Source organism: Pantherophis guttatus, chromosome 14, assembly GCF_059756535.1.
Source record: "Pantherophis guttatus breed Tessera chromosome 14, ASM5975653v1, whole genome shotgun sequence".
In the NCBI taxonomy this organism is placed as follows: Eukaryota; Metazoa; Chordata; class Lepidosauria; order Squamata; family Colubridae; genus Pantherophis; species Pantherophis guttatus.
Genome location: NC_142076.1, coordinates 21750700 through 21775600, shown reverse-complemented (window position 1 = coordinate 21775600; position 24901 = coordinate 21750700). Strand labels below are relative to the sequence as shown.

General features: G+C 50.9%; 1 protein-coding gene across 1 annotated transcript in view; it reads right to left on the bottom strand.

The window, feature by feature from the left end:
* The window catches only part of RAI1 (retinoic acid induced 1), a 105189-nt gene that overhangs the window by 4579 nt on the left and 75709 nt on the right, over positions 1-24901 (bottom strand). The window contains exons 3-4 of the mRNA XM_034441531.3: positions 4279-10024; positions 1222-1315 (exon numbers count right to left, since the gene is read on the bottom strand). Coding sequence (XP_034297422.2) covers positions 1222-1315; positions 4279-10008 — 5824 coding nt within the window. The 5' untranslated portion in view covers positions 10009-10024. The remainder of the gene's footprint in view (positions 1-1221; positions 1316-4278; positions 10025-24901) is intronic.

Genomic DNA, 24901 nt, shown 5'->3' with positions numbered 1-24901 from the left:
TGGGGAAGACGAAAAATGAGCCTACTGGAAGTTCGGGAAGGCCAGAAATGGGTCCTTTTCTGGCCTCCAGAGGGCCTCTGGAGCCTGGGGAGGCCGTTTTCATCGAGGCTGGAGAAAAGCCTCCGGAGCCTAGGGAGGCCAAAAACATCCCCCCCGGCTGTGGTGCAGGAGGCCGACTAGGCCACGCCCAGCATGGCCACACCTACCCAGCAACCCCTTGCTAAAATTTTTGAAGCCCCCTCTTGCATGTCTTTTTTCCAATTTCCTCCTTCTTTGCCCTGTGATGCAGGGTGCCTCTCTCTCTCTCTCTCCCTCCCTTCCCAGATTTCAAATAACTGGCTTCAGAATGAGGTGTTCTCAGTTCCTGTAGAGGAATGGAGAGATAACCTTGAGGAACGTCTGCAGGAGCCGTTAAGGGGAAATAAACAGCTCAGTCCGAGGAGGGGAGGAGCAGGAGAAAGAAACTCAAAATCTTTCCACCTTGCTTCTATTTGGTGTAAGGAGGATCAAAGGCAAAATCTGGCAGCCTTTCAAGATTCTGTTGTGATGCCCCATAACGATAAAATAGCATTTCTGGAAGCCAGGTAGTTATCTTGTTTCCTCACCTGGTCTACCTTGAAGGCAAAGCTGGGCAGAACAAAAAACCAAGATGCTAGCTGCCCTCGCTGTCTACGGAGATTCTCAACCATCTAGGTCCTGGTTGTCCCAAAGGTGATTTTCCAAAAAGCAAGTGGGCTTTCTTGGTTTTTTCCTTGAAAATGTTTCCCTTCTCATCCAAGAAGCTTCTTCAGTTCTGAGCTGAAAAACTGAGGAAGAACCGAGGAAGCTTCTTGGATGCAAACTGAAAAATTTTTAAGAAAAAAAAAAAACCCAAGAAATTCCAGTTGCTTTTTGGAAAAGAACCTTAGCATGACTGAAACTTGCTTGGCTTTTTCGGTGCACACGTGGCACACATAAAAAAAACAGGTGGGACTTTGGTGGTGCTTGGTGGGCGTGGCAGGGGAAGGATACTGCAAAATCTCCACTCCCACCCTACTCTGGGGCCAGCCAGAGATGGCATTTGCTGGTTCTCCGAACTGCTCAAAATTTCTGCTACCGGTTCTCCAGAACCTGTCAGAACCTGCTGGATTTCACCCCGATATACACCCCGAGGACACCCCTGCTTGAAGGGAGAATTATTCACAATTCTTTACCTACTGCTCCAACCTGTAAGGCGCTTACCTGCATCGATGGCACATGTGTAGTGGAATATCTGGGTGCACCCCTTGTGACGGCAGCCAATTGTCGCCCCGACTCGCTGACAGCCAGAACACCTCTGCAATTGGCAGGGAGGGGAAGAAAACAGAAACTCCATGAGCTCTAGTGACATGGATCTTGACTCTACCCAAGGTTGCTTTTCGAGAAGAACCTCCACTCCATCCAGAGTGAGTTTGGGCCAAGGTCACCTCCTGTTCTTCCCATCTACCTGAACTAATTGGAATTCATGATTGTTGTCCTTCTCTTGTGCCAGAAAACATAAATTATTGCACCCTCCTGGGATAATTGAACCCCCATTTTCACTTTACTGGAGTCCATTGTGCTGGCCAAACCATCTAGCGGAATTGACAGATTTGCAAAGGAATTCTAGCAGAACTCGCTTTAGTAAAACTTAGCCGTAATGGTCACTCTTGGGCATGTACAGCTCATTTCTGACACATCTGAGAAAGTTTTCTGATGGGAACTCACTGAACGTGGTGTCTCTGTTTCGCACTATTTATAAAAGTAAAGAAGAAACATCAGCATTACGTGTAAGCAATGCCGGTTCTCTTACAGTTCCCTTGTACACCCAAGTGGTAAACCAGCTGTCTTAAGCCTTGCTGGGGACTGTGTCCTAGGGAGGAATGAAGCTATGAATTTCCTAAGATACTTTCTACGGCATAAAATCTTGCTCCGTGCAAGGAACCAAACCCCCCAGATTGACAGCTGTCCATATTCTGCTTGAAGCATCCTCCATGAAGTGCAGCCCAACACCTCTGGCTGGGATTCTGTTATTCAACTGTGATCACTAATAGTAACTTATTTCCAACACACAACCTGGTCTTCTGTACTGTAGACACTTCAAAATAGTGACATTAGGACTTTGGAAAGGGGGAGACTTGGTACTGTAGGTGTTTGTGATCACTCATGGTTGCAGCTTGCCAAGGTTTCAGGCAGGGACTCATCATGGACCTTTGGAGGTGCTCAGATCCTGGGCTGAGTTGCTGCCTATAAATAGTCCCTCTTCGCCAGGGTCAGCAGGAAGGGTGGGCATCTTACGGAGGAAGATCTGCCAAGGGTGGGCTTGACAAGTTGGCAGATCTTTTTCCATAAGGTGCCCTCAAAGTCTGCCTCAGAGGTCCCTGAGGACGTGAGCCCTCTGCCAGGTTGCCCACAAGAAAGACCTGAGATTTAGGTCCCTGAGTTTGGGCCCTAACATCCAGGTGTGTCCCAGCACGGATGGCCTTCGGCAAAATTTCAAGCTTCGCCTCTTTCTTCCTCTCTTGCAGAATGGTGGGAATTTTTCCAAGCTCCCCTTGGCTAAATGAGATGCCAATTTCCAGACCATCTATGTGAAACAGATGCTGTCCATGCTCTTAACACGTCTTTCCTAATTTCGTAAGGGCAACATGGCTTGCAGAGACCGCTTCTCAACGATGGGGCTCTGTAGAACGTTTTTGAAGGATACTCTGGAAACGGATGAAAGGACGGTGGGTGAGAAAGAAATCTGCCCCAGATGAAGAAGGGGCTGCAAAATCTTTACTTTGGGGAGATGCTTTCTACAAAAAAAGATGCCACTGGCTGAATAAAACCAGCCAAGTGAAGTCATGAGGGAGAAGATGATCTACCACCTTGGACAGCGGAGGGCCAGAAGGCAAGCAAGAAAGACCCAAACATGATCTACTTCCTCTAGTCTAGAAGATCCTGGGATCCTTCCCACCTCTGCTACGACATTCCCTCTCTGGTTTCTTCTATTTCTCAGCCATGCCTTGCAATATCATGACGGTGTGAGATCCTCAAATCCCTTGTCTTGCCTACTTAGTGGGATCAGCTGGAAAAATGTGGATATTTGGATGGAGAACTCATAATGGGCAGATCCTTCTCGTTCTTACACTTTGGGGGATGCATAATCAGATCCACAGGACAGTAGCTACCACCAGCTCTTGCTGAAAGGAACCTCCATGAACAGGCATCGTATACCACAACATGATCAATGACAAAGACCCACAGCCTTCCTGCTCCACTGATGGGCGTGTAAGAGGCACCAACCAGAAATGGCCTTCTAGCCACCATCTGAAAGCCTCCAGGAAGCCACCAGCCACTCGAGAGGTGCCATCCTCCTTCCACACATACCCATGGAGTTCCTTTGACAGGTGTGGGACCCCTCTTTGGCCAAACATAATTGTGTAGGAAGCCAGAAGGCCCAAGCATCCTTGTGTGGTTATACTCCCTGTAAGAACGGAAGAACACCTTGTGATATCCAAGTCTTGAGTTTGAGAGGTCCTTGGTGCTCTCTGAGCTTGGTTGTTTTCTTGAAGATGTGTCATTACCCAAACTAGGTAACATGATCAGTGCTAAGCATTATTTTACCTAGCTCGGGTAATGACACATCTGCAAGAAAACAACCAAGCTCAGAGAGCAACAAGGACATTTCAGTCCTTCTTCTCCTCTTTCTCCTTCCCCCTCCTCTTCTTCCTCCTCCCTGCAAACCCCACTCCCTTCTAGCATTGATGGTGTTACCTAGTTGGGTCATGAAACATCTGCAAAAAACAACCAAGCTCAGAGAGCACCAAGGAACTCTCATGAACACCCTGAGCTACGAATATTCTCCTTAGTTAGTCTTCAGACCTTGAGTTGGTCTGAAGTTTGCAAACTCAGGACTTGGATACAATCGTGTTCTTCTTAGATTCTTATAGGGAGTGGCTGCTTTCCCAAGCAAGAAAATAAACCTGATAGAACATCAACTGAACAATTAAGTAGCGAAACTAAACCCTTTAGAGTTGATCCAGCGAGAAGCAACCGGGTGGGGATCATTAGGATCAGGCAGACTTGGCTGGATTCCTTGGCTATTCCCCAAAGGCTGCTGCAGATACAGATCTGAGCAGCTTCCAGTTTTCTCTACCCCACTGCCTTCCTTCCCCTCCCACCGCAGCCTGTCGCCTCTTGCTGTGCAGCTTCCTTGGCTCTGATCAGCGCTAGGTGAGCCTGTCATTGTTTCTGTCCCCAGGGACACCACAATTACACTCAGGGTATTCCTCTTACCACATCCGCGGCCATCTTTATTGCCTCCTGCAGTCCATAGAGTTTCCCTGCCACCAGGTACACCCCAGCTGTCCATACAGCACAGGCTTCGTGAACCCAATGCTCCTGCGTCTCTCCAGCGGGGTCCGGCAGGGGCGATTCAGCCTTGCCGCATTCGTGCCTGCGAAGCTTCTCAACCGCTGCTACTGACACCCCCGCCGTAGCCTCCTCTCCCTCTGTCCTCTCATCGCAACAGTAACAGCTTTGCAGTTTCCTAAACAGCCCCCTTGAACTCGAACGGAGAGCGCTTTGTCTCGCTGAGTCAGCACCACTGTCCAACCTTGGCGTCTTTCCACCCAGCGTACCAGTTGCGCAATTATTATCTGTTGCTTTGAGCAGCCTTTCTGCCAACGAGGATGAGGGAGGAGGTCCTTCCCCCAGGGCTTCCACTTTGACCTTCTCTTTCAGTCTCGATTTCTTCTTCGGCAGGCAGTCCTCGGGGTAGTACGGCCCGCAGAGGTCCCCCTGGTCTTTGTAATTGGCCGGTTGGCGGCACAAGCAGCAGACCAAGCAGGCAGTATTGAGGGCCTTGGAGACCACCGGCCCGAGGTGCATCATGGACGACAGAGGTAGGATGGCTGGAGGCCGCATACAAGTGGTCCCCAAAAGCCCAGCTTGGGCAGACAAAGAAGAAAACGAAGAAGTGTGATGCTGCTGCTCATTGTGGAGTTTCGCCTCTTCGGCTGGGCAGTTGATGACTGTGCAGGTGGTGAGGAATTCATCCCACTTCTCCATCCGGATGTACGGTGAGAAGGGTGGTGCCCGGCTGTCTGCCCTCAGCCGCTTACAGGAGACGTACTTGAGCCGGATCTCGGGCTCCGTGGGGCTCAGCAGAGGCGCCTGCTGCTGGTGCCGTCGCCGGGTCTTGTTTTTGCACCGTGAGGGTACGCTTTGGACCTTCCGGCGCTTGTGGTGCTTCCTTTGTCTCTTGGTGTAGCCGTTGTAGTTGGCATGGTGGGCTCGCTGCTTCTGGGCCCGGGTCTGGGCCTGGGGGGACCTCCCTTCCACGCTCTCGGTGTTCCCCAAGCCTTTGTCTTCTCCTTTGGGTTTTTTCCCTTCCCTTTGTCCCTCGTCGCCTTTCCCAGCTGCCGTAGCCACGGCCACCACCCCGGGTTTCTCTTGGGCAGCAAGGAACAAAGCCGGGCTCAGGTGAGGGCACTTCTCCAAGCTATTTTTGGCCACGTGGAAGGAGGCAGCTTTCCCCTTTCTGTTCCTCTTCTTGGGCAGCAGGCAGACGGTGCTCGCAGCCATGCTGTCGCCGCTGAGCTGCAACGTCTCGGGAGATGAATAGGCCTCACCCTTGAAGCAGTTGGAGGACAGTTTCTTACTGTTCATTAGTTTTCCTCTGAAGGATCTGTTGTTCGGGTTTCTGCATAATTGCTCGGCTGCTGCAGCGGCGGGAGCCTTTTGTGACAAAGCCTGGTTTAATGGCCGAGCTTCCCCCACGGCTGGGGTTCCGCTTGTATGCTTTGAGGCCTGTTCCCGCTCTGGAAGGGAAGGGCTGAGAGGATTACTGTGGGCGGCGGCAGCAGCAGTGGCCGCAGGAACCGTGGCGGGGATGGCGGTGGCCACCGTTCTGCAGGCAAACTTTTTCAGGTTGGGCGAGGTGATCTTCTGCACAATCGCTTCCAGCTTCAAGCCCCTTCCTTTCCTCGGGGGCAGCACTTTGGTCTTCATAGCGCCCTGGAAGGAAGCCCGCGAGGTGATTTTGATGCAGACCCCCGGGTTTTCCTTTGCCTGGGGGGACTTGAGCATCACTTCACAGGCGTTCTTGGGAGACGGTTTCACGTTGGTTCGCCTGGAGGACGGCATCCTCTTAAAAAGGCCAGAAGACGCGTCTGGCTTCTCTTCCTTCCCACTGCTGCTGCTGCTGTGATTGTTGCTTCGTAGGATCAGGTTCCGTTTCTTAGCAGGAATCGGGGGCAGGAAAACAGACTTTCTTTTCAGGGCATGGAGTGGCCTCTCGGCTATCTTGCCGACCATTTCTGGCCTGGCTTTCATTTGTTTGCCCAGCTTGCTCTCCTTCTCAGAGCTGATCTTGAAGGACCCCTGCAGGAGGTTGTTGGGGAACACCTTCCTGGGCAGTTTGGCATTTTTGAAGTCCACTTCCACCATGTTTTTCTCTCTCCTTCGCTTAGTGTAGAAGACCTCCTGAGTCCGGGTCCGGGAACGGAGAATCATGGATTGTTGATCTTTCATCTCGGTTTCTACAGTGTCAGCTTCTTTGGCCTTGGGAACAGCAGAGTCTTCATTCTGGGTCAAGTTGGAGATCAGGGGAGGAGACGGATTGCAGGGCTTTGGTGACGTCTTCCCATTGGCCTTCCTCGCTTTGAAGGCCACTCTCTCTTTCAAAACGCACATTGACTTCTTGCCAGCCAACTTCTCGTGAGGAGTTGAAGCTTTGGCACCTTCCAGAGGGTCTGGCATTCGTGGCTCGGTCATTGCAGTAAAGGAACGGGTACACATTCTGGCCGGCAAGCCCTCCGTGGGGAACCTGGGAGTCTGGCCATGGGTGTTCTTACTTGGCATTTCAATCAAGTTGTTGGGAGCTGGGCAGGTATTGGCCATCAGGCCAGCTGCTTGAATGCCTGAACATGGATTTGACATGGACTGAATAGGTTCTTCCCCACCCGACAGCCTACATTGCAGCTTTTTACTCCTAAGACTTTTACCTCTGGAGGTGGGTTCTGAGGTTATGGTCAACTTATCTGGTAGGACTTGTTTCTTCAACAGCAAGGTAGTTGACGTCTCGGTCTTATCTTGAGGGACATTTTCACCAGCTGCTGACTCTTCCTTGGACTTCAAGTGATGCAGAGAAGTTTCGAACCAGCTTTTCACTTTCGTGTCTGTGCCAACTGCTGGTCCTAAAAGGAGAACGGATGGATCAGACAAATGAGAAGGAGGAGCGGTGTTCTCTTTTTCAATGGTGTTTGTGGCTTCTTCTGCTGATCCTGGAGTATCTTGGAGAGAAAGAACTGGAGCATTCTCTGCAGGCTTAGGGGTGAAGGCATCGTAAGTCAAAGTCTTTTGCTCAGAGCCAGCTAATTCACACAAGGAGGAATACTCTTCGGGTTCCAAATCAGATTCTTTCAGGTCTGGAGAAGACATCATGGGGAGTTCACTGAAGTCTTCTCCTGAACAGGAGTTCCTGGCAGTGTCCTCCAGCCATCGTTCACTCTCTGTCCTTGTGGCCTCGTCGTAATTTAAGCCCTCCCCTTTGCTGGCCTGCTGCTGTTGACTGAAGCTTGTGATTCCCTCGCCTTCATTTGACCCTTCAGGACCACAGAGACTCAAGCAGGAGGCATTTTTTTTCTCCTCAGAAGTCTCACTCAGTTTGCCAGAAAATAAACTTTTGGAAAGATCTGAAGATTGGAGGCTTGACCCAAGCTCTTTCCAGGTGTCGCTGAGGTTCTCATCTGGCCACTCAAAGTTCTCCATGGCATTTTCGGAACCCACTGAATTGGAAGTGGCATTGGAATAGCAGCTGAAACTTCCAGGGGCCTCAGAACTGGAGGTGGCCACCGAGATGTTTGGTTTGGCATTGTAACCCACAGAGCTGGTGGTTTTTAGGGAATTCTTCGTCTCGGTTGTTGTGAAGGAAACCTGGGAGGTGTCATAAACCTCCTCAGTGAAATTCTTCCCATTATTACGTCCCAGTCCTTTGTCTATCTTCAAGGGTTCAGCAAGAGCGTTGGAGTCCCCCTGGTTGGACCAGGGGCTTTTGACCACAGAATCAAGGCAAGTCCTGTGGTTCTCCAAGTGGAAAGGCGATTTGTCTGGGTCTTTGTTTGGAGCAGGAGAATTGGCCCAGCCTTTGTCTGCTTTCTCGTTGATAGCATCCTGCAGACCAATAATTTCAGAGGCCAGCTCCTCTTGAGAAAGGGCACTGAGGAGCAACCGGGGGCAGTCTCTTTCGCCAGCCACAAACTTTGTAAAGCTCTCCAATGGCAGGCTGGTGTGGATGCTTTGGAAGGAATCGTCGGATTTGGTCGACATGTCATCCGGAGACGTCACCGAGCAGGTGGACACAGATTCGGGCTTGGGTTTGGAATTGCTGTTGACCCGAGCTGGGCTACGGCTTTGGCTACAGTACATGAAGCCCCTCTCCAGCTGGTCTTCAGAGCCGCTCAGGTAATCGGTGTCTTGGGTTTCAGCATGGACTGACTGTGGGGTGCTGAGGGGGTCCGAGTGTGGAGTCCCCGCTTGCTCTGCAGAATAACTGTTGCCCTCAGGGCTGCAGTGTTGTCCTTTGAGTTGCTCTGGGGTCCTCGGTGAGCTTTTGATCCCCTTCTTCTGTGGCATCCCTGTGGACTTGGAAAGGAGAAGCTGCTGGACAGTGTTGGAGATGTTTTCCACTTGAGAGGTCAGGGCCGTGAGGCTTTGGAGACTCAGATCCGATAAGAGGTTCTCGGGGATCTTCTCCTTCGACAGGTTCTTGCAGTTGGCAGGAGGCTGGGTGTCGGAGCTCGCCCCGTCGGTTGGCGACGGGTTCAGCAAAGGCATGAAGTGGCTATGGTCAGCCAGGCTGGCTGGGAATGTCCCAGAGGTCAGCGACTGCTGGCTGTATTGGAAGTTCTCTAAGTTAGGCATCAACGGAGAAGGCGTTGAACTATACGACGGGGACCTCCCGACAGAACGAGCTGGGGAGTGACTCGAGCTAGGGCTAAACGTTTGGTAATACTGGTCCGGTGTCCTCACCGGAGCGTCAGCTTGGCAGTAACTCTGTCCTGGCTGGTTATAATGTTGGTATTTTGCTAGGTTTTGATAGTGCAGCGCCTCCTGAGCATGGTGTCTACCTTGCAAAGAGGGTGGAGGTGGCGGCGGAGGAGGAGGCGGCGGCGGCGGCGGCTGTTGTGGCTGCTGCTCATAGCTGATTCGATTGGGCTGGTAGCTGTGTAAACCCTGGACCCGTTGTGTGGCGGGCAAGTTAGCGGCACTGCCCAGACCTCTTTCGTGCGTGGGTGGGGCAGGGGGAGGGTTGCAACTTTTGTAGGAATGAGCTGTCTGGGCCCCGCTCTGGACTGACGTGTACGTGGAGGAAGCCGGGAAGGATTGGGAATGCTGTGGAAAGTGGGACCCCTGCGAGAAGGAGAGCGAGGAGGATACCTCGTTTTGCATCTTCTGCCTGGGGAGCTTGGGGTACGTCAGGGGAGAGGGCTGGGGTCCCGGCTGCTGCTGGAGGTGCAAGGAGTGACTTCGGAAGGGCAGCTGGGGCGTCTGTTCATGGTACTGCCTGCTACTGGACGGGGTCGCCGTCTTTTTCATCAGGTTATCCTCGTACTTGGCCACCCCACCAGGTAAAGGCTGTGGAGGCTGCTGCTGCTGTGGGGACCCCCACCCCTGCAGGCCGTCCTCTCCGGCGTAGCGGGAAGGGTAGGGGCTATTCTCTTGGATGGGGTAATTGGGGAAGGAAGCTGGCCTGCTGGGCAGCTGCTGGCCGCGTAACGGCTTATTGCTTCCCCGATGGTACTTCTCCACGGCGCTGTTTTCACCAAAGGCTTGGTACGGCAATGGGGGCAGCGGAGGAGGTGGCTGCTGGGGGCTGTAATACTCTTTTGTCACCAGCCTCTGACGTTCGCAGGCTGGGCTTTGATGCCTGTAATTCTCCAGGCGTGATGAATCTTGCGAAGAAGTCGGCTGGTAGTTCTGCTGGTTGCCATGGAAACCACACCTTTCGCGAAAGGACTGCATGGCTGGGCCTTGTTATCTGCGGAGAGAAAAAGCAGAAACTGGAGGATTAAAGTCAACGCATTTTTTTTTCCTCCTCTCTCTCTCTCCGCCCCGCCCAACTTTTCACCTTGAATTGTTGTGGCTTTGTCATTGGTTCTGCTTTACAAACAAATAAACAAATGCCGGAGTTGAAGGCAGATCTGTGTGTGTGTGTTTCTCCTCCACTCCGGCTTTGCATTCTCCCCCAAATAGGCACAAAAGAGTCAACAACGCGGTTGTGTGCTGGTTACAATCCATCTCCCCATACTGACACAGGCTCACGCTTCCCCTGCCCATGGGAGAACCAGGGAGGAAGTTTAGCAAAGGCAGAAGAGGGCATCAGGGCTGTGCGTGCCCAGCACGCTAATCACGGAATAAGCCTGGCTCTATTTCTCTCCAGCTCTCAAGCAAGATGTATAGTTTGGTCCCAACACTGAACAGCTGCCATTTTGTCTTTATGGATACCAGAATTCACAGCCTAAGGAAGCCTGGAAGGGAACTTCAATGCCCAGGGCAATGATGGCGAACCTTTTCGGCACCGAGTGCCCGAACCAGAACGCAGTGCATTCGTGTGCATGTGTGCACATTGGAAACCCAGACCAGCTGGCCGGCGAGCATATGCCTGTTTTTTGGCCTTTTTGAGGCCGTTTTTTGGGGGGCATTTTCAGGCCATTTTTGGTCTGTTTTTCAGGCCGTTTTCCCGCCATTTTTGGGCCATTTTTCCGGGCCGTTTTCAGGCTGTTTTTGGGCTGAAAAATGGCCCTAAAACAGCCCAGAAAAGGCCCAGAAAACAACCTGGAAAACGGTCCGAAAAATGACCTGAAAATGGCCCAGAAAACAGTCTGAAAAAGACCCAAAAATGCCCCAGAAAACAGCCTGTTTTGGGGGCATTTTTTGGGCCATTTTCAGGCCATTTTCCAGCGCTTTGGCACCCACGAAGACCAACTGGCTGGTGTACATTTGCATGCCGGAAACCAGAAGAGCAGTGGCGGAGAGGGCTCTGTGTGCCACCTCTGGCACGTGTGCCATAGGTTCGCCATCACAGGCCTATGGCATAAATCAATCCTGGCTGAAGACTCTGGTGAAGGAGGGAACCCAGCAACGGGGGCAGCCTGGCTAAACTTCCAGGAGGCTTAGCTCCTCCTAGATTCCAGCTAAAGGGTTTTCCCGTCCAACAAAATCAGGGGGAAGGGTTACGGAGACGTGGAACGGAATTTACTCCTTTGCAAGAGCAAAGGAATATTGCTTTGGGATGTTCTCGTGAGCTTAAACAAAACCACACGGGCTGAATTGGAAACTCCTTTGAGCCGCAGCAGACAACTGGCATGTCAGCCCAAAAGCTGCGGGTGCAAGGAAGGCTTGCAAATGAGAGGCATCCCATGAAGCCGATACTCTGTTTAAAACACTATCATCCCTTTAGTTATCTCAGCAGCTCACCCTCCGTCCCCCCCATGCTGCAGGTGTGGCTGTCCTTAGAAGAAGCAGGAGCTGAACTGGGTTGGCACTGCAACGTCCCTTTCCTCCCCACTTCAGCAAATGCCCCAACCTCTCCTAATTTTTCCTCCCAGCCAGCCCTGTGCTCTGAAGGCGCCCTTCAGCCTGGGAAGGAAACATCCGATTCTGCCCACCGAAAAAACACAGAAGGTGCAGCTGGCCGTTTCCTGCTCTCTCCAGCAAACCTTCACCCTGGCCATTGTGCCGCCTGAACGTCTGGCGTTTTGCCCTTCACCTTTGACTCCGTAAAAAGCACTTAGCGGGCGAGCCTCTGGGTCCAGCCTGCACAGCAAAAATAACAAAGGATCTGGAGGCTGTTTGAAGGGTCCCCAACGCAGCACTGAGCGCAGATGCAGCCATTCCAGAATGCCTGGTTAGTGTCTGCCTTTGTTGTTTTGAACAGAAAGATCTTTCATCTGTGCTGAGATTCCTGGCCTCTGCAACCGGCTTTCCCAGGATTTGGGGTCCCCCCTGGATATTTTCAAACCCTCTCTTCTCTCCTTGCTCCAACCAGCTCTTCGCAACTGGCGCGCTTTGTAATTGGTGCAATACCTCTGGAATCTGTCTGCTCTTTATGAGAGCAGTGATACATTTAAGAAATGCTGGGTTTTGCAGTTCTGGTTGCATTGGAAACCCCACAGAGCACCTGCTGCTGTATTTTTAGGCACGGCGGATGACGATGCGCAGAGAGAGGACCCTGAGGGAGAATTCTGCAACTCCAAAGAAGGCTACCCCGGAGCTCCACAAAAGTCTTATGTAAGTTAACTCTGTGTTTCCCTACCAGGAATTCCCTAAACTCCTGGCGGTCTGAAGTAGGCCCAGTGACTCTTGAGGAACATAACCCAATATTTGGTGTCCAGTTTTCCTGTTAGCTTAATCCTGCTTTTCCCTGTGACCCTTTCAGTATGTTGACCATCATTTCTATGGGTAGCTCCATGTAGACCTTTAAGCCAGTGCAAATGGCCTCTCTCCCTCCCTCTTCCTTCCTTCTCTCCTTCTTTCTCTCCCCATTCCTTCCACACTCCCTCCTTCTCTCCTACTTATCCTCCCTCCCTCCTTTCTTCCTTCCTCTCCCTCCTTCCTTCTTTTCCTTCCTTCCTCCCTTCTCTCCTTCATTCTTTCTTTCTTTCCCTCCCCATTCCTTCCTTCCTCCCTCCTCTCCTACTTATCCTCCCTCCCTCCTCCCCCCTCTCCATTCCTTCCTTCCTTCCTTCCTTCCTTCCTTCCTTCCTTCCTTCCTTCCTTCCTTCCTTCCTTCCTTCCTTCCTTCCTTCCTCTCCCTCCCTCCTTCTCTCCTACTTATCCTCCCGTCCTCCCTCCCCCCTTCCTTTCTCTCCCTCCCTTCTCTCCTTCTTTCCATTAAAATTCCCCCACAGCCAGACTTTAAGGGACAGCTGATGGCGGACAGACAACCTCAAAGGATTTTACGAAGGCCCGATGAGAGGCGTATCATCCTCGCGTCTTTTCTCTTGACCCGGGTTTCTCTGTAGTCCAGAGGAAGCGCCATCTGTACGCGCGAGCACAGGCACATCACAGCTGACAGCACAACCCAAGCAGCTGCTCACTTGCTATGCACACAAGGATACCAGCGAAGTCTGTCCACTGCGAAAGACAGAGGCACCTGCAGGACCACTGCTCTGCGTGCGCAATCGAGCAAATAGACACAAGCAAATGCTTCCATGGGCTTTGTATGCACAGAAATCATTAACTGGCAAGGCTCTGAAGCAGTTTTCCTCAGCCTGAGCCGCTTGAAAATGGGTGAACTTCAACTCCCAGAATTCCCCAGCCAACTATGCTGGCTGGGGAGTTCTGGGAATTGAAGTTCACCATCTCCAAGTGGCCAAGGTTGAAAAACATTGCTCTCAAGATACGTGCATAGAAATCTGGAACATGGATACCACACCAATATGTTTTGGACTTCATCCTAGATTCTTATCGTCAAGAATCACCACTTATCTCTTTCTTTAGAAAAGGACCGTTTGCTGGTTTGCGAAGAGGGGCATAATGTGGCTGACTACACAGGTGCCCAACTCGCCCTTCCTTTTACGCGGAAGACATCCCCCCCACCCCCCACCCCAAACAGCCCAGCAGAGAAGACATTAAAATACAGCCAAGACTTCAGCTCTGGAAACTTGGCCCACAAATGGCTGCAGATGTTCCTTCTTTTCTCTGCTTCTTCTGCAATTCTGCCAATCGGGTCCCGAGCCGGAAGGAGGAAAGGGGGAAAAAAAAAATAAGGAACAAAGAGGAGGAAATCAAAGGCAGAGGCTGCTGAGACGCAGGACTGTTCTGCCGTTCCCAGAATAAGCACGGATGAAAACAACGCAGGGGTGTTTAGATTGACAGATTTGAATCTCTTCTGTTTTGTTATTAAAGACTCAGGCTGGGTTGAGATTTACTTTGCCATTTCTCAGAGGCTGGTTTCCCCTCCCACCCACCACAATTTCCCCCTTGCTATTCTCAGGGCCTTGAGAATGTATTTCTGATTTCCCTGGGCTTTGAACGTACTCTTTTTTTATAGAGAGAATGCAGAGGGTTCATTCCAGGGGTCCCTTTGCTGAATGTAGAAATATTTAAGCCAAAATGGAACAGGGTCCATTTTGCTCTCTTCTCTCGGGGCTGAATGGAAACATCCTTCTGGATTTACACCAAGTCCTTGATGTGTCTTCTGGGATGCCAGCCAACTGTTCAAGGACCAGCCTTCCATTGATGAAGTAAAGCAGGTAATTTCTAATGTCCCTACTGCTGTGGTCCTACCACATCCTTGGTGATTGAACTCACCATTTTCTGGGGTTGCTAATCCTAAACTAATCCCAAACTTTAGTCACACCCAAACATACTCACACACAGTCAAAGCTAAAGCCACGTTCAAGGAGTTGTGCCTATACTGGATTTGATACGTTCAGTGAAGGTGGCCCTCTCCATCTCAGCTTGTTTGCTCGGTTCATTAAAAAAATATTGGGAAGGTATTCTGCGTCTCCAAAATCTAACCGTGAAATTAGATTCTCTTTAAATTGGGCACCAAAGCCAGCAGGGTAGAGCCAAGGGCGGACAAAGGAGTTGTGGAGATGGAGAGATCAAAGTCCCAGGGATTCAGTGGCCAATCTACTAAGGAGGGCCTTTTTCACCTGGCTGAGAAGTCTTACAGGAGGATAGAAGGAACTCTCTGCCACCTAGTTTGACGCTTCTTAAGAGTCCCTTGGACAGCAAGGAGATCCTGAAGGAAATCAACCCTGACTGTCCTTTGGAAGGACAGGTGCTGAAGCTGAAGCTCAAATATGTTGGCCATCAAGTCAGAAGAGAGGAACTCCTCGGAGGAGACTGTGATGTTAGAAGATGGAAGGCAAAAGGAGAAGAGGGACGGCAGAGGAGGAGATGGTGAGATACAGACACTGAGGTAGTGAATGTGAATTTGGGCAAACACCGTGAGCCAGTGGAAAGCAGGGGGACCTGGTGTGCTGTGATCCATGGACTTGCAAAGCCATGACTGCTACACAACAGAATCCCTGGGTCTTCCGGGGTGGCATCTGGCAGCTCCAGAGCTGGGAAGAGATGTCTGGAGGGGCTCAGATGTAGAGCAGACATTCCATCTTCCTGTGACTTGTCCAGAGATAAACCGCAGCCCCCATGGTGGCGCCTCCATAACAGCTGCCCTTGGTCGCCTGCTGTTGCCATAGAGATGGCCTCTGGGCATGCATGCATGAGACCCCTCCTCTCTCTCTCTCTCTCTCTGTACATCGGGACAATGCCCTCCCAACTTCCACTAACTTCTTTCCAGCTTTGCCCACTAAGGTGATGCGCCTTTAGGAGAAAACAAAGCATAGTTTGTCTTTGGAAAGTTCCCATGCATTTTCATTCAGTCTTTCATGGCATGGAACAAATGGTGAAGCTCTCCTCTCTTCCTCTCTCCTCCTCCTTCATCATCATCATCAATCCTGGAAATCTCATTATCATTGTTGTCAATCCTCAAAGTCTCCTCCTCCTCCTCAATTCTTCTTCTTCTTCTTCTTCTTCTTCTTCTTCTTCTTCTTCTTCTTCTTCTTCTTCTTCTTCTTCTTCTTCTTCTTCTTCTTCTTCTTCTTCTTCTTCTTCTTCTTCTTCTTTCTTCTTTCTTCTTCTTCTTCTTCTCCTCCTCTTCCTTCTTCTTCTTCTTCTCCTCCTCCTCCTCCTCATCTTTAATCCTGGAAGTGTACCTGTGGTTTCTTCCTCCTTTTTCCTTCTCTGAAGTCCACCTTGGTTTCTGAACTTCCTTTGGCAGCAAAATCCGGAGCACATTTTGTGTTTGAGCATCAAGCACCATCATCACATGACGAGGCATTTGGAGAACTGAGGATGTCTGACGGATTAGACTTCATTATGGTACCTTTGCAGAGGTGGGGAGTTTAGAGTTCAATGCACTGCAAGAACCCAGGAAACAGGTAACTTCATGTAGGAGGGGTTACAGGTATTGTGGGAATACAGTTATTTTCCACTCCTGGAAAAGGCAGTGAGCTGAAGCCCCCACTTCCTTGCAAGAGAGAACAAGGCTCCATAGGAGTGAAAGGCACAGCTGGCTAAAGAATCAGCCACCCCCCCTCCCAGACTGAATGCCAGCCTCCCCCTTCCTCTTCTGCACCTCCATTTCATGTGCAAAAACAAAAGCAGACGATTAGGTTCTCAATGCTTTAATAACACATAATATTTGGCTACTAAGTCGGCTTATGTCTCTGGAGCTAATGCTAGGTGAACAATTTGAGGGATCCAGGTGGAGGTGGAGGGCGGTGGGGTAGCATAAGAACAAATCAAAAATGAAACCCAGACGTACTGCGAGAAAGGAGATTTGTTTTATTCCCAAGAACAAAGAAATTTGTTTTGGGGACGCTCCTAAGGAATGGGGTACAGAGACTTAGTTTTATGGCGGGGGGGGGACGACTACCGGTCGTTGGTGTGAGCTCAGGGTACGTGTTGGTTGTAACGTGTGTCCTTCCTGTGCAGATGTGCCGTTTTGTGATGTTTCTGATTTGGGCTCTGATGCTGAGGGGCATGTGAAATCTAGAAAGGAAGATCAGCCTCAGGTACATAGATTCCACCTCTGGCATCTTCTCTCTCCCTTTATCCTGGGGGGGATTCCTGCTCTTTGATGCTAGTCTAAGTGTTAGGATTGTACCTTTATTCTGAGGCTGGTTGGCAGTTAAAGGTTCAGAGGTCTTTTTAAGTGGGGGGGGGTGCAGAAGAGAGGCCTTTTCACTTCCCCCCCTCTGTGCAATTGCAATCCTTCCAAACTCCAATCGGGAGAAGTTCAGCATTCTGCTGTTTCCTGCAGGCTCCGTCTTCCATCGACTCGATTCTTCCCTGCTCATAATTAGCCAGACATTTTCTAGCCTCTCTCGTTCAGAGTGGAAATGAGTATCTCTCCTCTTGGAGGCAGCCTGAAGATGGACAGACTGGATCAATAGCTTAGGGGAGGGGGGGGAACAAAGGGGAGGAGGCAGGGGGGCTGCATGGGCTGGTGACGGCTGCAAATCCACCCAGCCGCACAAGTGGCTGAGAAGCATTCCTGAGCTTGGCTGGAGAACTCCTTCAAACAGCGACAGCTTCGGGAAGAAGGAAGCGTTTCTGAAAAGCTGACACTCCTGAAGTAGATCCCAGTAATTGGCAGGATGCCCTTTAGGATTCAAAGCCATGTTTTCTGTTCGGAGAAGCAGCCAAATCCAAATGCTGCAGCTGTTTCGCTGCTTGGAAGAAGAAGGAGGAGGAGGAAGAAAAAAAAACGCAAAGAGAATGTGAAGGCAGCTAAGTCTTCTGCAGCTCCTGCCTTGCTCATTGAAGCATGAAAGCTCAAAAGCAGAAGATTTTTTTTATTAAAACAACAACAACAACAGCCCTTTAACAAAATGCAGAAAACCTACGGGTAAAAAACAAAAAAATTCCTGAGACAAGACAAAACAAAAAAGCTTCCCAACCTTTTAGCCACTGATGGCGAGGAAGCCAGTCCCTCTCAAAGTAAATGAATACGGGTGTGATGTTGGAACAAAAGTGCAATTGTTCTTACTAGGAAAACTGTGAGGTTTTCAGAAGTCCGGCTGCTGGGATTGTACAATTCTGACGCTTCCTTGCCTGGTAGCAGATCTCCAAATTTCAGATCAAGACGCCGTCCGTTGCCAAATAGGCTGAGATATCTCACTTCTCAAAGGAGGGGGTTGCAGAGTTAATCCAGGATGAGGTTAAATCCAAAGGCCTCGGACTCAAAATACGCCCCCTTCCACGCTGAGCTGGGCCCTGGGGGTAAAACCGTGTCTGCTTTCTGCAGGAGGCAAAATCCCCTTCGCTTTTGAGAAAGGGGCAGGGAGGACACCTGGAGAAGCCTTGCTGCCTTTTCCTTAATGGAGGGCCACGCTCAGGAGTAACATTTCACCAACCGAATTAGGCGGCGGAGGAAATGCAAACAATTTCAAATGCAAATGAGGTTTTTTTTCCCCCCAGCTGCTGTTGCTAGTTGGAATGCACAACCCTGCACCTTTTCCAGCTTGGGTCCTTTTCCAAGTTCATTGTGGTTTCCCCATAACATCCAACCTGGATTTCTCGGTCTAGAGACAGATTACAGATTAACAGAGTTGGAAGGGACCTTGTAGGTCATCTAGTCCAACCCCCCGCTCAAGCAAGAGAACCTACACCATCTCCGACAAATGGCAGTCCAATCTCTTCTTGAAAGCCTCCAGTGATGAAACCCCCATAACTTCCGAAGGCAACTTCTGTTCTATCGGTTGATTGTTCTCACTGTCAAAAAATTTCTCCTTATTTCCAGGTTGAATCTCTCCTTCTTCAGTTTCCATCCATTGTTCCTTGTCTGGCCTTCAGGCACCTTGGAAAATAGCCTGACCCTCTTCCTCTTCTCTGTGGCAGCCCCTCAAAGACCAGGGCAATCTACTCTCCTCACTGCAGGTCGTTCTTGAATTCCAACCATTAGTTTAGCAATTGTTTGAAGTTACAATGGCCCTGAAAAAGTGACTGGGGAGTAGTCCTCGCACTTACGACTCCGGTGATCCAAATGTGGGTTCTTGGCCCCCGGTATGCATTTACGAGAGCTGCACCCATCCCTGGATCAGCTACTCCAGATTTGCAACTGACAACCAACGGAGGGTTTGCTTAACAACGGCAGCCATTCTCTCAACAACCACAGTGCTAACGTTCGTAAAATGGCTTGTAATTCCCTTAACAACTGCCTTGCTTTGCAGAGGAAATTCTGGCTGCAATCGTGGTCGTAAGCCGAGAACCATCCATATTTTCTGCAATCTCTCCGTTTTTCACCCTCTTTTGCGCTCAGGTCTTGACACTGCTTCCTTTTCAAGGGGGGGGGGTTGAATTCCAGACCCAAAACCTCCTGCAACTGGGCTCCTCGTGAGCCAGACTGCAATCTCCCTGCCTACTTGAAGGTTTCCTCTTTTCCTCCCCTTCCCCAACCACTCCACTCGGCCTCAATGCTCTTGGGGTGGGGAGGCTTTGCTTGCTCCTTTGCCGAGACGATGGAAGGAGCCAAGGGGTAAGATTTGCTTGACGAACGCCGTGTGTGCGTGCAAGACACACAAGCACGCGCCCACAGACAGAAAAGACTCCCCGCGTTCTGCAAATTGGCAATCTTGCTGTCCTTTTTCCAGCTGCTTCCTGCTCTTGCAGACAGAATTTTAACGGGGTCTTGTAAACCAAAGATAATCTGTTCAATTGTTGCCAAGGATCTGCCTGCTGTTGGGCTGTTACCATAGTCCACCCTTTTCTCTCTCTCTCTCTCTGCCACTTTGGGGTGCCAGGACTCCCTTCCAGAGCGATGCGACAGTCTCGCAATCCACAGGAACTCCGCTATGCCAGCTGCAAGCCTTCGCCACGGCATCTCTTCCTTGCCAAGCCTCCTGGCTCTGCCCCCTCCTCATAACCCCGATCAGGTTGTTGCCGCCTCCCCAAGTACCTCAGCCTGTTTGCACAAAGGCTCACACGGCAGGGGATTATGGGGGTGGAGGTAGGACACACTCAGAGAGTATCGTGCCAGGGAAGGACATGGGAGAAAAAAGAAGCAGAGACCAGTCCTGGATCAAATTGGAGGCGAGATGTGGGGGGGGGGAAGAGTTAATGCCTACAACCTGACATCCTTCCTCTCTTTTACACAAACTCACATTTCTTCTCTTCTTCTCTCCTTTCCTTTCTCTTGTGGGCACATGTGCATTTAATCCTGTTTAATGCACATGTTTCAGCCCTGTCCTTTTCTTCCTTCTCTTCCATCGATCCCTCTCTCCACCTATCTACCTCTCTTTCTCAGCCCTGCCCCTCTGCCCTGGGGGTTCATCTGGGAAAGGGGGAATCTAAGCCTATGCAATTCCCCCCCCCTTCATTCCATACTTAAAAAGGCCTTTGGGGGAAAAACATGGACGCCCGTGTATATCTGTGTGCCTGTTTTAAAGATGAGTAGACCACACTGAGCTTGGTAGATTCAACTGGAGATCCATCTCACTCGCCCAGGAGAAAATTTGGATTTTTTTCCCCAGGCTGCTAGGGGAAGGAAGAGGAGTCTTCTTAAGGGCTGGAACAACCACAATCTCCATCTGCCACAGCCAGGACAGCCAACCTGCAGGGATGATGGGAGCTGTCCTTCGAGGGCTGTCGTGTTTTCACATCTGCTCTGCCAAATGTGCCAACTCGCTGAACCGCGAGACAAATCCAAACAGATCCAAATGCCTTTTGTTTTCTCACTTAAGGACGGGCAGCGTGCACACGCGTGTGGCTCAGCTCTGGAAAATAAACCCCCTTGATGTGCAGATGTGAGCTCACCACTGCAGGAGGATGGGAAGAAAAGGAGGACAGAGACCTCGCCACTTCTAATGCCCGAGCCGGATTTCACACTCACGCCTAAACCTAAATTCAATTCCAAGCCACACTCGGACTGGGAGGGAGGGAGGGGGGAAGGATGTGAAAAAACCAGGCGGGAGTTGTTCACCGGTCTTCATTTCCTGTTTGGAGGCCCCCTCCTCCCCCCCCCCCAAGAATGTGAGTCTGTCAGCATGTCAGCCTTGACGATGCCTAATTGTGAGCTAGTGGGCTTTCTAGCAGCCCCCTCTGGCTGCTTGCCACACCACAAACGGCTTCGTATAATTTTATTATTAAGAGGCGGCACGGCAGGGCGGGGGGATGTGGTGGGGAGGGGCCCAGAATGGCCAAGATCGTTGGGGAAGGAAGCAAAGGGAGGAGGCCAGCAAGGAGGAGGATAAATAATAATAAAAATAATTAGAAGAGAAAGAATTGGAGAAGATAACAAAACGCAAAGACCTGGAAATAGGAGTAGAACGACTGTGGCAAACGCATGCAAAGGTAGCACTAATAGTGCAACCCCAAAACATCTGGAGCACCGCTTGAACATCATCGGCATTGACAAATTCACCATCGGTCAATTGCAAAAGGCAGCTTGACTTGGAACAGCTTACGTCCTGCGACGAGACCTTTAACCCCGTCAAACATCCAGATCTGCCTATCCCAGGTCCTTGGGAAGCACTCAAAAATGGGCAAAAATGCCAAATCCAGTTTGAACATCTGGCTTGACTGTGCAACAAAACCTAATAATAGTTAGAAAACCAGCTTCCAGACCAGCTTCGAGCGACCAAAAATTCCTCCCCACGTGAAACAGAAAAGTTGGCCTGAGTATGTTTTATTTCCTCCAAAGGACTTGGGAAATCTTGCCATTAAGGGCGAAAAGCTCGCCATCCCTGGTCACGGAAACGAAGCTGCCCCATTCAAAGGCGAACTAGCTCCCATTACAAAAAAAATTGGTATGTTTGCAAGAGTGGGGAAATTACCAAAATTGGCGGCTTGGGGAATGGGTGAGTGGGAGGGAGCTATGAAAATCAAGAGTTGCTATCCAGCAACTTGATTTTCATCCCCTCCCATCGACCCAACTGGCTTCAATTCACAAGAGGGCCTTGTGGCAAGGGAGCAAAACAACAGAAAACAATACACACAGTACACACACACACACACACACACACAAATTTGGAAAAAGGATATTCTACCACTCATCCCCTTGTGCCTGGCAGCATTTGCAAACCCTGGCAGTTTTCTGAAAGGGACAATCAAAGTCTCTGCAATAAAACAGGGAGATCTTATCTCCCCCGGAGTCAAACGAGGAGATGATTAAAAACACGGCAGAACTTGGAGGAATCTGACGTGGGAAAGTGGCGTGGAGTCACAGCTCTGCATAAACACACCAATCCTGAGCAATGCAGAACACTGCAGCGGCTTGTGGGGGGAGTATCGGCAGGCGATGTGCAAAATGTTATTTCCAGACAATAAACTTAGTGCACAGGGAAACGTGGAGGCTGCGTTTACTCGAGGAACCCACCAGCTCTCTCTGGAGGCAAGATCATAGTTGCGAAAACGGTGCCTCCTGTGTAGGCTATCATGGTGGCCATAGAAGGCGCTACCTGAAAGCTGCTGAAGGAGAAGAGAGGGGGGGGAAAAGCCAAGGTGGTCGAAAAAGTCAAGATGGCAGGCTCAACGGTATGATTGATGGGCATCGTGGCCATTGCAGCTGTCTGCTTGACGTCCTTGAAAGGAGCCAAGAGAAAATCTTTGCAAGATTCTTCACCTCCACATGCGGTCTGGTCAATCTAATCCTGTTGAGTTTGGCCTCGGGTCTGAAAGTCCCAGAAATGCACGATTTCAAAAGCTCTGCAGCTGGTAACATTTGCATCCCACTCCTGACACCAATCTAAGTTCAGGTCACTGCAAAGTAGACCCCGGAGACAGAGATTGGCCTAATGTGCAGCTTTGAATTCCACTTTAGACATGAGAGTTTGAGGCAGCCTCAGGGTTTCTGCATCTTTCCGCTTGCAGATTCACTCATTCCGAGCCAGAAATGTTTCTGAAAACCACAAAGCCCATCAGCAAAACTATCAGAATCCCTGCTGAGTAAGTCTGGCTGTTCCAGCAGCTGAGAGCTTCCCCAGAGCTCCAACCCTCATCCCTTCTCTTGCAAGGGAAGATCACCACCTAAACATGATCTAAGGATGTGGGAGAGGAGAGGGGGGAAACGAGGAGCCCAAGGCTGATCCTGGGCAGAGAGAAGTGGCAGTGATGGGCTCATGCCAGCTTTCCTGTTTTACAAATGGAATCCTTGCCCTGGTGCCATCTGTCTCTGTCCCCTGGCATCCAGATGGGCGATGCAGCCAAGAGACCCTTCTCTTCCTGCCGACCCTGCAAGTGGGTTAAATCCCCTCCAGCCCCCTTTTCCCCCAACCAGTTTTCCAATCGCCCTCCGGGGAGGAGGATGGGAGAGGCGAAGGCTGCACGGGAATTCTCTCTTTCCCTGCCTGCTTTCCCCAGCGCGAGGCAGGAGCTGGCAGGGCTGTGTTTTCTCCCCGGCCCGCCTCATCCATCTTCCCTGCGCCCCTGCCGCACGCTCCCTTGGAAACCAGCAGACTGCGGCAGCTGCTCCTCGCACACTTCACTTGACCACAGATGATGATAAATGGCGCTGGAGCCCAGCCAAAAGGGTGCTTGGGAAAGGGGGGGCAGGGGATCCCTCTTCCGCCTGGGCTGAAGGTCTCCCGCCAGACCCTGCTGGGGGCTGGGGAGGATTGCTAAAAGGAGACCCTCCCCCACACCCACCCGTATTCACACACACCGGGGGAGGACACACGTGGGAATTCGGGAAGGATTCCCTAACCAGGTTGCTTAGCCACAACAGACAAGGACTGTGATTGGCAGCAGCCCCAGGCTCTCCCCTGGCCAGGACCCTCTCTTGGCTCTCCAGGTGCCCCTTCCTCTACCTCTTCCTGCCGCCACCTCTGTGGGTGGCCCTCCTCCTCCTCCTCCTCAGGGCCCCCAGATTGCCTCTTGCCATTAGCCATGGTCTAAGGATCAATTCCAGCTCCCTCCTCCCTCCCTCTTGGCAGCTGGGCTGTGGGAACAGCTGTCTGGGAAGGCCGAGGGGGAAACCGAGGCCAGGCGGGGCTTTTCGGAGGCTCTCTTGAGCAGAAGGGCACCCGGGAGATCCGGTTCTGTCCTTCGGCTCCCCAAAATCTCTTTCTCTTGCCCGGTGGGGAAAGAGCAGTGGTTTCAGGGCCCCCTTCACAGCACTTCTGGATCCCCTTGGTGCCTCCTTTCTCTCTCCCACCCCCCACCATCCCCTCACCCTCTTTTCATTAAGGGTCAAAGAGGGGACAAAGGTCAGCCCTTCCCCTCTCTCCCAGAGCTGTAATTATCATAGCTCCCAGGAGGGGATTAAAAGGGTGGAGAAAACATTAGCAAAAGTCCAGCTGGCCCTGCTCTATCTTTCTTTCCATATTCCTCTCTCCCTCCCTCTCTCTTTTTCTCCCTCCCTCTCTCTGTCTTTCTCACTTTCTCTTTCTCTCTCTCTTTTTCTGTCTTTCTCTGTGTCTTTCTCTCTCTTTCTTTCCCTCTCCCTCTCCCTCTCTATCTATCTATCTATCTATCTATCTATCTATCTATCTATCTATCTATCTATCTATCTATCTATCTATCTATCTATCTATCTATCTATCTCTCTATCTCTCTATCTCTCTATCTCTCTATCTCTGTGAGAGAGAGTGCCACTTGGAGAAATACCATTTGCTCGGGGTCACAAAGGGCCCTGCTCTCGGTGTGCACTGCAGAGGCTGCACACACACAGGGCTCAAAGAGAGATGCCTACGTTGATGATATGGCCTTGCACATTAAGGGCCTCCTTCACCATCTTTTGGTGAAGTGGGGGGGGGGGGCTTTGTTGGGGTGGGTGTCTGCAAAGTGCAGCCAGGAAGGACCTAAACTTGAAGTCCAGGAGCAGAACCCAGAAAAGGACACACACACACACACACACACACACACACACACACACACACACACACAGAGAGCTTGAGGAGAGGGACCGGGTTCCATTAAAAGGTCTCCAGAGGAGGCAGGCTGAAAACATGAAAAGAAGTCAGGCAGCCAGAACAGACATCTGACGAATGCTGTTGGCCATGCAACTCTTCTGGCTCCTTGGCCAAAGCAGTGCACAACAGCCTCTTGCGTTACTTCTTCCATCGGTCCCAGATGTACAAAACACATCTGGAGGACAGCAGGTTGGCAGGGTGCATAACTACGCCCCTTTCCTGGCTTCCCAAGCAGTAGAACTTTTGTGGAGACCTGGCTCAGTGCTCTCTGAGCGTGGCTGTTTTCTTGCAAACGTTTCATGATCCAACTAGTAACCTCATTGGTGCTAGAAGGGAGAGGGGCTTGTGGGATGGAGGAGGAGGAGAAGGAGGAGGAGGAGGAGGAGGAGGAGGAGGAGGAGGAGGAGGAGAATTGTGGGGCCCTTGGTGCTCCTTGAGCTTGGTTGTTTTCTTGCAGATGTTTCCTGACCCAAATAGGTAACATCCTCAGA